General features: G+C 43.6%; 1 protein-coding gene across 11 annotated transcripts in view; it reads right to left on the bottom strand.

The window, feature by feature from the left end:
* ptprfa (protein tyrosine phosphatase receptor type Fa) overlaps positions 1–12,695 on the bottom strand; it is a 191,116-nt gene that overhangs the window by 107,029 nt on the left and 71,392 nt on the right. For all 11 annotated transcript variants that reach the window (XM_078107550.1, XM_078107552.1, XM_078107553.1 and 8 more), the window contains exons 3-4: positions 11,504–11,649; positions 8,862–8,997 (exon numbers count right to left, since the gene is read on the bottom strand). In XM_078107550.1, coding sequence (XP_077963676.1) covers positions 8,862–8,997; positions 11,504–11,649 — 282 coding nt within the window. The remainder of the gene's footprint in view (positions 1–8,861; positions 8,998–11,503; positions 11,650–12,695) is intronic.

Here is a 12,695-nt window from a genome sequence, read left to right as displayed (position 1 = left end):
AAGCAAAGTAATGCAAAGTTAAACTAGTGCTAGAACATTTTTACTCGACACCGCTGTAAAATTATTAACAGGACATTTATTCAAATACTTGCAAGTATGGAGCAGAGTTGAAACACATATAGATCATGAATCAAATCTACTCAAAAGGATTCTTCCTTTGGCTTTGAGTTGTATAGTCTAAGGTGACACAAATCTGTGCCCCCTCCTCAGGGGAGGGGAGGGCTGGATCAGCTCCCACTGGTCACCTCCACATCAAAGAGAGAGAGATAGCATTGTCCTTCATGATTTAAGTAATGGAAGAGAAACTCTGTTTAAACCTAAGCAATAAAACTTCACAACACGAGTTCCTTGGGAAAATACCCATAACTGTTTATCACAGGAACACCATGTATCAGTGCAAGAGGTCACAGACATTTTGTCCACTCAAGCAAACCATTATTTTAGTGACATGGGCTAGCATATCAGGGGATTAAAACGCCGATCCCCCGATTGAAGAACAACCCTGTTCTACCACTTTTTCCAACAACTAGACGTAAAAATATTACAAGAATATCTCTAGAAGGGCTATAGATTCCCTCTCTTAGAATAAAGTGAATCACAGTTTGTTTATCAGTCTTAATTATTTTAACTGAACAGTAGAGCTCAATGCAGCAATGACATTACCAATCAACTGCATTATTATTGTGTAGGATGCCGAATAGGATGCTGCATCTATTTGTGTCTGTGCTTCACATTACAGCCAGTTGCCACATCAAGCACCTTTTGTCCCAACACATAATAGTTGCCAAGGTTGTCAGATAAACACACACACACACACACACACACATGTTCACTGACTCAAATCATGCCGTTTGAAATTCTGTTTTGTTGTCATCGAGTGTTGGTGTCGTTTTAGAGTCTGGGTGTAAATTACACAGGATGCCATTGGTTCCATAATAATGCTTTATAATGTGCTCTCTGAATAATTCCCATACCCTATTTAGCACATAGTAACGACTTCCTTTTGATAGAGACGCAATTTACTATGGGTACCATAGTAACGTCAACAGTTCATTCCTGTCTACCAAAGCAGGTCGTATCCAACAGAAACCTGACGCCGGTGTGGGTCCGTTAATTAAAGTCAGTTACAGGCAAACTATCAAATACTGTTTGTGCCATTAGCAGCTGGTCATAAATTATCTGTCTCGTCTCATTTCTTTGAAACATGAACAATTACTCTGTTAAAGTTGGGTCCCATATTGTTTGAAGTGCATGTTTGCACTACGTCCCATGGACACCTGATGGAGCTCCCACTGACAGAGCAACAGGAACTGATTGGGTTGATGTGCTTGAGCAGCTTGTAAACAGCCCGCAGCTTCTCTGTCTAATGTTGTGTGAGTCTATAACCCATTAACTGCATGACTTCAGGCCAGAAAGAGCACTTACAAATCATTTCCAGAATCCCCAGAAGCCAATAAAGACTGAGGGGTGACCACTGCAGCAGAAACCTCATCTAACCAGACCGCATGGGGTAATCCTACAGCTGGATGAGATGATGTGACTTGGTTTCATGATGACTGCAGACAACTACAAAAAGTGTTGGGTCTTGAACACGTTACTTAATCAATTAACAGTTACTGAAAGTTGGTTTTGCATTGCTGATCAGATTCGTAATAATTTGTAATGTTACCAAACTGTTGCCAATGTCACTGTCATTTAGGGAAGGTTGTTTGTGCGGCTGCTTGTGTTGCGTTTCAGCACTACAGAGCTGTGGCAGTGACCTGTGCCCCCACGGTGCTCGGGAGTAAAAGGGTAGCCAGGAAGGTTAGGGCCCTTGACCTGACCTTGCAGGGGCCCTAGGAGTGTTCTGGACATGTGTTGGCTTCACACACCTGTTCCCGGAGGAGGACGTGACCTAACTGCATAACTGCCACTTTCACTGGGAGTCATGTGGTGCTACGCACGCTTCCACGCTCTGCAACATTCTGTCCGTGAGCTAAGGCGAACGTCTCATTGACTTCACTCTATATATAAATATTTGTTTCAGTTTCAACGATGTTCCTTTTGAGGGAGATAGGTACCTAGGTTAGGTATATAAAGGGACATTAAATATAAACTTATCAGTCTGCTGTATAAACTTATCTTACCTTACTTACCTTAATGGCCTGAAACAAGCAATTGGGATTATACAGAAGGGGATATAATGATAACAAATGTTATATAACCCTGGACAATGTACGCCAACTGAACTGTACGGCCCGCGAGGGGGTTGTGCTGACCCACCCGGCGGCAGCGGCGGGCTGGATGTGGTCCGCGGGCCGGAGTTTGAGACCCCTGCTTTAAAAGATTAGGGTTTAGGGGGGACGTTAGGATTGGGCCAGACGGGTTTCTCTATAATAACCCTACAAAACTTTCATTTACTTTCTAAGGGAGAACACAACAATCCAGAGGAAAAAAACTTGGTCATGTGGAGCATGTTATTGTGTTTGTGTATGTATGAAAAAAAAAGGGTTTGCCAAACATTCCCTCCGCCTCTCAGCCCAACATGGTGTTACCTGACAATAGTTGCGTGTGTTCATTATTAGATTTCCGTGGTTCCCCATAGTTAGGAGTGTTAATGTGCAACGCCTTCCAGACAGGCAGCAGACAGCGCTGAATGCCGCAGATACGTGCAACGAAATCCAATGCCGTGTTTTAAAGCTCACCCACGCCTGGTGCTATTGTTTTCCTGCCTAACTACAGGCTATTGGGTTACAGATGGGATTACATAAATAGTGAGCATAATACACCATGGCGTCATGTTCACACAGTGACAATATGTTTTGAAACTTTAGACCGCGCCAAACTCAAATCCCGCGTGGAATCCGATGTTCTCTCACGACCCGGCCCACCAAGTTTGAATAGACACCTGGGGTCATTGAAAGGGAGTCACCTCTGTGTTTCTCAATGCCAGAGGGGGGGGGGGGGGAGGGGTATCCTGTTTCCATGACGTTGAAATGGCAAACAGTTGTATGGTTAACATTCCTACATTTGAGAGCAAACTCATTCGTTTTATGTCTGACGGGACACTGCTGGATTAAGAAAAGAAATAATGGCACTAACAAGCTGTCACTGGGGGAACAAAGAAAACTTTTCCTCACTCTGTAAGGGGTGCACAGGTATAATTGAGCGTTTCAGGCTGACTTCTGTCTAACTAAAAGTGATGTTTCAGAGTGTGGATGTTACGGTCTGCCTAACAAGACGTTTTTGTATGAATATGAGCTCCACCAGCAACCTTCATCGCCAGAGCCCAAATCTGACAGTGGACAATTTTCTGATGGGGGATTTCTACATAGTTAAAGCAGAGACAGCAGAAAGGTGTTTCTTATCAGTGATAAAACCGACCTGCAATATCATCAGCCACATTCATGAGTTCACAAAGCCACTGTGCTTCAACTTACTGCAGTTACAGTATATGTACGGCTTTCCTCTACAATAAGACATCGATGGGGATGTTTAGGTGTCCTCACATTCAAGTTTGACCTCCAAACAAATTGGTTTAAAGCATCTGGATAACCGGCTGCTGTTTTTTCGACTTTGTCAGACCTTGTTGCAGTGATGTCCTTGTGTAGCCCAACTTCAGCAGCAAATTTGCTGAGTACAAAGTTCTAAGACCTGATAGTAACGAAGGTCAAATCTACCTTTAATCTAAGATTAAAAGGCGTTTCTGTGATTTGGTTTAGGGAGGGCTTGCGATGATACAGAAGTGAAGATCAGAGAGCGGTAAAACTTTTGATCATTCCATGTCAAGATGCCGTGACACATTTACCTGACACTTTTACCAGAACAACAAAGAAAGTAAGAAAATCTTCAAGGAAGCCACACTACAAAAGTGCTATACCTGCCATCATAAATGCTAATAAGATGCTAACTAGTCCAAACTCTGTATAAGCAGCGACAGAAGGCTTGGTGAGCCTCAGTTTGACTTGAAGTCGTTTTCTTTATTTACTGATTTGTGATGAAGAGACAGAAACGTATTACTTGTACGAGTGCATGCCAATAAAGATGATTCTGATTTTAATTCAAGGGTTGGAGTAAAAGTGCAAATCTCCGATGACGTCGGAGGGATAAAACGAGGTCCCTGGTACAGGCTGTATCAGGATACCTTGGCATGAAGATCAGCAGCTCTAATTAGGGCTGTTTTTTGTAGGGAGGGAGACGGGGAGAAGCAGGGATGGATCAGCGGCCTGCATGCCAGAGCCACACCTGCATTTTTCAACGGGAAGAGGACGGGAAGGTAGATATTTATGAGCAGAGAGATCAGTTTACTTTGGCAGAGCTGATTACGGTTTGAAGGAGGGAGGCTGAATGGTTCCCACACACAGGACTATCAGCTAAGAGACGGATCAGTTATTAGTCACATGACTCAAAAGTCAGTTCTATGCAGGCAGTAAACTCTGGTTCTGCAGACTGAAATCATGGTGGAAGAGTCATAAATCTGGCATTCTCTTTAGTGTCTATCAGGCAGCTTCCAAACAGCAGTCCACAAGCCAATGGGGAACAGGCAGCTGAAGTGAGCATGGATGGTAGAATTAAGTGTGCACTTATGTTCAATATACAGTGAATAGCCTAATTAATATAACATATATCCCAATGTACGTGTAATAAATATAAATAACATAAAAAATGGAATGGTAATTTATCACATTTAAAATAATCACTGGAGTAAAGGTTGCTGCTTAGCATGCCCCTGTTCCCTTCATTGAACGTGGGTATATAAATAAATTCTTAAGATTTAATAATAAAAAATTCAAATTCAAGTCTTTCTCTGTGTCACACTCTTTAGGGCTTATTCAAAACAAACTTTAACAAATGAAAAAACCCTTTAAATCCCAAAGAGAAGCAATCTGCGGGTGTAGTATTGGTTCTTTTTGGGATGAAATCACACCCTGTGTTTGTCTTGACGGCCGAGTTAAATGTGATTTGTTTCATAAGGAATGGAACCATGTACTTGGACTTTCCTGATGTAAAATACATTTTCTGAGCTCATGATCCAGCACCTGCTGCACCGACGACGAACGCAGCCTCTTGGTTTCCGTTAGCTCCGCCTCCTCCTCCGCAGCAGCTGGACCGAAAAATGTCAGGACACGTAAATGTGTCCTCGCTCATAAACACAGGCCTGTGTCAGCTGAATCTCTCCTCAGTAAAACGTGATGTGTTTTCTTTATTGGCACGTCTGACGAGACAAAGGAAAGCACATATGAGGTCTAAAGATAGCGAGAGAAAGGAGAGAACCTTTGGATGATTACCTGAAATTAAAGAAAAGACCAGATTTGCAGAGCTCTTTTAGAGTGCCGAGATGGCACCTAGACAGCAGGCGCATTGTTCCGTACGGTGTGAAAGGAAAACAGATATCGACCTACGCACATCCACCGATCCTCCTACTTCGCCCTCACCAACATTTTAAAATTAGTTTGGACAAACTTTTGGGAGTTCACTTCAAACTCAGGTTTTCAGCACTGAAAGAAGTGGCAGATCAAACCCAATTTCTTAATGAAGTCGAAAGTGGAAGATTAAACTGGATTTCTGAACAGTTGGAGGTTTAAACTAAATTTCTGCAAAAGTAGCACTGTAGAAGGTTGTAGGTTTACAGCGTTCAGGAGGCGATACAGAGCAGAGCAGAATTATAAAGGCGTGACAAAATAGAGACAGAAATGACAAGATAAATACCATAAGGCTATTTAGTTTGTTTAATAAAAAACAAGGATGAGACAAGAGTGGCTGGACTCTCTGCTGCAGAGCACCATCCTGCAGCTCTTATATGACCATTAGGATGGTGGATTACAATATTTAATAACAGCATTGTTATGCATACATTTCAGATTGTAGTATAATCTCGTAAGAATCTTATTTTCTTTATATATGCAGACTTTTAGTCCGTAGTTTGGGCATAGCTAAGTATACTTTCTACAAAAAGCTTTTTACCTTGAGGCCATCAGCAGCAGCAGTCAGAGGTGTAAAGAAACAACAGCTGACAGATGCCAGCCGATTGGTTAATTGAATCAGTTGGCTGGTTCGAGCTGCTCCCAGTTTAAAAGGACAAAAAACAGCTCTGTTCTTTTTTAAACTAACTCTTGTTAGTTTTCAATACCAGTGGATGAACCAATTCAAAACAACATACACTGAATGATTGACATCTGTATGGGTGGAAATAATTCTGATTGTTGCATGTTGCAAATACCATTAACTTCGATACACCAGCTGACTGTGTAGAGCAAATAAATTAATAGATCCAATAGATAACGTACCTATAATTTAAAGATATCTCCTCGACAGTGGCGCATGGGTAGAGAGGGTACAACGTCAATCTGTGTGAAACACTGCAAACTAAACCCCGTCAGCTCAGCCCTCCCTTTCCAAGCAGGTAGGAGAACTACAGGTAGAGAGTTATGTTAAGGTGATGCTGTAAAGTGTAACGTAACCTGGTTGACCCAAGATTTTTTGAGAGATATTTGCTGCTTATTAGTAGATACTGTACAAGTGATTTGTAGTGGACATAGTTAAGCAGAGACCTCTAAGGGTGTGTCCACACTACACACCTCCCCTGTCAAAGTGCCCTCAAGGAAAGCATCCCAAAAGGAAAAACACAAACAACTTTAGTGCCAGAGATCATTGCTGACACAGAGCGAGCAGCAGACAGGAAAGCGGCTCGCTGTGAAAAGGCCCTAAAGTTCATTCAGTGCCCATCAGTACAACCAGCAGTTCCACTCGGGGCCGTGACAAGTGCACGAGTCTTGTTTCGAGTGATGTGCCCTTGCTCATTGAGTGACATAATCAACCGAAAGAGAAAATGTGTATGATGTCTTCAGCGAGAAAAGTGCCCAACTTTGCCGCTGTCTTTGCCGTCTCCCCTCCCTGCATCCCTCAAGCTCCCTTCGTGACTAACGCTGCACTCTCATTACCCAGAGTCCCGCTGTCAACTCCGCCGCATCTTCATCCTCTACCTCTCGTCCCACTCTTTTGTCTCTCTTCTCTGCACACTTTTTTAAGGCTTTCTGCCGTTTAGTTATTTCCTCTTGAGCTCTCACTCACAGCTGACACACACACACACACACACACACACACACACACGCAGACCCTGAATCACAGAGTTTTTTTTCCAAAGACAAAACCCATCAATTGAACACCAACAAAAAATGATGTATGTAAAATATGCGAAGGAAATATGTAAAAAACTGGAATCTGTTTTGTTTAAGTTGAGGCTTTTATCACGGTTAAATAGTAAATGGAATGTAATATAACAATTCTCGTCATCCGACCACTCAGTGCCTACAAGCAGAGCCGGAGATCAAAGCGCCGATCCTTTGTTCCTCTGAACCACAGTCACCCAGGTTTAAACAGCTGCCATCCAGCCTGGGGAACACGATTGTGTTCACCCAAGTTTCACTCCACTTATAAAGAGTTCGCAAGTACTTAGCGAGGTGCACATATGGCTTCTAACAAAATTCATCACTTTTACACAAAGAAAGAATTTCTTTAAAGGAAAAATATATATATTTGAAAATAGTTATGTCTGATTTCTCCCCTTTGCATCCTGCACAATCCAGTCTACAAAACGGCTGATAGTATTTTTTAATAACATCATTGAGCCTTCAAAAAAGATCTCTGGTTACATAATCTCTCTAAACGTCATCTCTTGGTGACTCGTAACAGGTTCAGACTTCTCCTAAACACCAGTAGAGAAGGAAGGGATTTTTATAAATGAGTAAAGTTGCTTTTAATTATATACTGAAGAACCTCCTGTTTTTGAGCGCACAAACGAGTCCTTCTAAAAGTCCCTCGGAGAGACAAAGAGCTCATTTTTCAGAAACTAAGATCAAGAACAAAAAAATCTGTGTGCATTAAATATGTATTTGTTGACATCAACATGGTCACTGTCTTTTAACAAGGCCCAGAGTGGTTTTAGAGGGAAAGGCCTGTTTGTTTGGGGCAGCTCTGAAGCTTTGAAGCCCCAGGCTGTTGCGAATATCTACATGGCAGAATAAGTATAATAAGTCCTGAGAGACTTGGAAAAAGCTTCCAGAGAGACGCCCCCTTTTTTCTATCTGTGTGTGGTTGTTTGTCTACCAGTCGATTAAAAAAATGTGTTTTGGGCTCCATCTCGCTGGCAAAGAACAGAGCTGTCTAGAGACACACCTACTGCAGGTTCCCAGCCAAAATCACTTTCAACACATTCCTGCTCACTGAACACCAGCGCAGAGAGGGACTGGGCTCTATTTGTGGACTCACACATCCAGCAGCCAAACCACATACTGACACGCATAGCTGCAAGCCGTGTCTGCTGTAGTGTGGTCACTGGGGCACAAACGTGTCTTTGCTGGAGACACAACCTGTGCAAAGCACAAAATAAACTGTTTCAATTGATTTCATAGCGAGAATAAAGGCAATCAACTAATTACATGGACTGATACTAGTGTGAAATGCAAATGTAAGGGGAAGAATCTTTTTTCTTTAGCCTCTACTTTTCTTTTTCCAAGCGGTCTTTGTTAACGACTCAGTCCCAGTAGCGCTCTAAGCTGAAAGTTGGCTAAACAGCTTTGGAAGCAGACTCTGGTACTTCTGTCCAGTGTGACGTGAGCCCTGTTCAGACCCAGCATTAACATGATCTGATCCCAAGTGGACAGCTCCAAGTAAGCCTGGCATTAGAACAAGAGCGTAGACCTTTTTCATAAACCCTGGACCGCCTCCGCCCAACCCCCACCCTCGCCCCAGACCAGAAGAATCATTGAGAGTGTCCACACGTGTGCCTATGAGCACACAGGAACAAGAAAAGCCCTTCAGCTTCAGAGGGTGGAGGAGGCTGAGTACAGCACCATGAGGAACGTCAGTGAGACGGGTCTTACCCTCCAAGACAGTGAGCTTGGCGCTGGTGTTGATCTCTCCCACGCTGTTGGTGGCCGTGCATTCGTAGATGGCTTCGTCGCGGTGGGTCCTCAGAGGCTGGATACGCAGCACCGAGCCGTCGTCGAACTCCGTCACCTGGCCAGACGACAGCGGAGGAGGATTACAGCATCGCCTGGGACATTTCTATTCAAACTCATGCTTGCTGAGTGCAATGGTGTTTCCCCGAACAGAATACTTTCCCATTTGTTTGATGAACAAAGAGTACAGACTCAGAGGTCAAGGCCCTGGCCCGTACACTTCCGTCCTACTGTGGTGTGTGTGTGACCCAACAAGCCAACTGGCAGGAATTACATTCTTGCCCCAATGAAGGTGGTGAAGAGAAAATATAAAATCTTGATCTACTTTTAAAGGAAACTAATCCCTTAATCCCTATTAATAAGTAAAGTGTCTCGTGCTATGACATTGCAAATACTAAAAAGATATATAACAAAAACTTGCATAAGGAAAAATTGCTCAATTAGTGTCTCCTTGAATATATGCAACCGAACAGACTGCCCAAAGTCTGCACATGAATTGCACATGCACATGAATTTGGCATTTTTTAAATTAAGGCTAAAAACATTTCTCTTATTTTCCTATGATTGAGAAACTGAGTTTTCACGATGTCTTTGTGGTAGCGAGAGTTGTTCGCCCAGCTGCAGAGGGGAGAGCGGGGGAGTGGTTCAGGGAACGGTGCCGGCAGCTAGTTAACAAGCACATCTGAACAACATCCCGACTGATTGTCTCCCCTGTAAAAGCAGTGAGCAGGACTTGGAGAGAGAGACTGAAGCCGACGCTCAGGGGCGAGGCCGAGGAGCGGAGCAACCAAGCCACCAGCCTGCTCGCTGCCAAATAAAATAAAGTATATTGTTAAGTAGACCCGCGTGTCCGTGCGTCCTTCAACGGACCCGGCGGTAGGAGCTCCATCACGGCTACGGTCTTTATTCTAGTTAATTACTACTTGATGTATTTTGTGCTATCTTTGGATAGTTTTATATAAATGGATATTTTCCTATTCATTTATGAAAAACACACTGAATTGCCAATTACTTCTATAACTGTTCTATCCATTTGTGCTTTTGGGTTTAATGGCTGATAGAAGCAGTGCAATGCGGTATCAGGAGGTGGCTCAAGCTTCCTTTTAATTCCTCATGGTGGTGATTTATCAAATTGTGTGGCGTCTTCAATGTCGGTTATCTTCATTCTAGTCCAAGAGCCCAACGTTATTTTCCTATTGAGATCCAGACACAGAACTGAGATGAAGATAACTTTTTTTAAAGCTGATGTAAATGCAACGGCCCATGATCATTCAGCGGAATGTATAGACTGCTATATTAGACATCCACTCAACATGTGAATCCTAAAACACTATTTATCAACAGACAGAATATTTATATTTAAAATATATGCAAAATTCAACTGAATGTCACTAGTTCATGCATAGTCGGATGAGGGACTTTGTCCTGATGCAACACAATACATGGTTTGTTTTGTCAAAGCTCAAGGAACGGAAGCTGGACACTTAAGAAATGTCTTCTAAGACCGAGATCAATAAATCTGTCCTCCTGGGTCCATCAAGGTGGTCTCCTGACTTCTAAAAGCAGTGTTTTCCCCCATCATTATAACAGGGGTACACGTCTGTTTGAGTAATGCTCAGCAGGCTGGTGGAAGATAATTCCTATTATTCACAACGACATGAACCGAGTGTCTCTGTCCCTTCTCTTGAAGTCTTTTGGGGAGGCTGGCAGCTAATGAGGCTCCCAAGGCGCACACAGTCCTGTTAAACAAGCAGTTACTGTGTGCATCGACGCAGCTGCAGTGTGCAACGTCTAGATTCTGGTCAGCTTCTCTCAAAGATCCTGCATATTATAATGCATTAAAGACTTCAGGACGAAACTGAGGAGCTGCGGACCAATGCATATGTCTTATCGAGAAACGGTAGCAGGTAATTAAACACATTGAAGATTTCTTTCCAAATTATTTCGTCAAACCACATGAGGTAGCTGTATACAATTTCCGGAAGGAGGCTAACGTGGACACGGTAGGGGAGATTTTTGCACATTTTGATTTGTTTGGAAGAAGCCACCATGGATGAATATTTCAGAAATCATAAACAATTTGAAGTAAGCCCATCCTTGTTTTTCTAAAGAAGTGCCATTCTACTTTTATTATGGCTCATGCAGTTAAAATCAAGGCCACAGAGACGTCTGACTTGTGAGGAAAGCGGTGGCTTGGTCCTCCTTTAATAAATACACACACATGCACACTGGATGACCCGGACAGTTGCTGGCCTCTACAGTGGCTTATCACACAAGCCCACTGTGTAACCTGCAGACACTCAACGATGTGCTTACTGTGGTGCTTAGCCTCTGGTATTCAGGCTCAAGCTGCTGCATGGGTTTCAGTGCATAGTGGTAATCAGCAAATACAGCCCCAACCTGCAGCTCATCCACCAGGGTAATGATGTTGACACACTGTAAAATGAAACCTCACAACCAATCCTGCTCGGCTTTGATGCGCATGAGGCGGAGCGCTAATGAGCAGCGACGCGGTGGGACGGGGTGCTTCTGGGAGCTTTGAAGGCCTGCTCCCGAGGTCCTACCTCAAAGCGTTGAGAGCTGACTTTCTTCCCCTTCTTCCTCCAGGTGATGCGAGGTTTGGGCTCTCCCACCGCCTGGCACACGAACGACGCCACTCCTCCCGAAATCCCCGTCTGATCATCGGGGGACTTGATGAAGTCGGGCATGCCTGAGGGACGGAGACAGCGAGAGGAAGAAAGAGGGAGAGGGCAGGGAGGAGGAAGAAGACCTGGTCAGTTGGAGACGCATGACATACAAGTAGCTCCAGGCAAGTTACAGGTGTTTTTTTGTTCATCTGCAATAACAATATGCTCTTTCTAAAACCCAGAGCTGTTCGTCGCACATTTAGCAGAAACAGCTTCATCCTTTTCAAGGTGCCCTTGAGCAGACCACGACCCACAAACACAAACATGCTTTTATCTACACTAGGGGTCTCAAACTCATTTCAGGTGCGGGTCAGATGCAGCCCACTTCCACCGAACGCCGGGCCGGACCATTAAGGTGGTGGTGGCGCTGAGGATCCCACCAGTGCAAATGGAATACACACATGGTAAGAAAAGGATCTTTCCTCTGTAGTTTCTGAGGATACGGTGTAAGGAAAGGCTTCTTAGTAGTGGTGGAAAGGACCAGTGTCGATCCACGCGGACCCCCCTTCACAGTTCTGCCCACATAGATTCATTAAGCAGTTTAACATTAACCAAGTGATACATCACGATGTGATCAGGCTCAAGGATCTCTGGAAATAACGTTTTATTTTGTGCTGATCCGATTCGTGAACCGTTCCAAACCTTTTATGATCTGCTGTTTCCCTACTTTTTATATAATAAAAGGATCCAAAAAAAAATAAAATAAAATAAAAACAGGCAAGGGTTGGGTTTTCAAAAGCAGTAGTGACAAAGCGTCCATGGTGATTTTCTGGATGTTACCACTTGAAGCTCTGGGTTATGGTTTAACAGGCTACTCATCAATGGAAGAACAGATTGTTCCTAAATGCACTGTGAACAATTTGAAACGCATTTATTCCACCACGTATCTCATCTACAAACGCTTGAAGAGCCATTCACGTGTGTGATGCACTTAGAACATCCGGTAATGCGTTCACTGCACTGCTCTGCTCTCCTTGTACGAGTCAGGCAGGCGGGTGGGGGTCCGCTCCCATTTTCTCTCAGCAGGGAGTCATGATGAGCACTCTGCAAGGCACAGCCAGACATTTTC

Source organism: Gasterosteus aculeatus, chromosome 8, assembly GCF_964276395.1.
Source record: "Gasterosteus aculeatus chromosome 8, fGasAcu3.hap1.1, whole genome shotgun sequence".
NCBI classification, from domain to species: domain Eukaryota; kingdom Metazoa; phylum Chordata; class Actinopteri; order Perciformes; family Gasterosteidae; genus Gasterosteus; species Gasterosteus aculeatus.
Note: the sequence above shows the minus strand (reverse complement) of the source record. Positions and strands in the feature narration are given on the sequence as shown.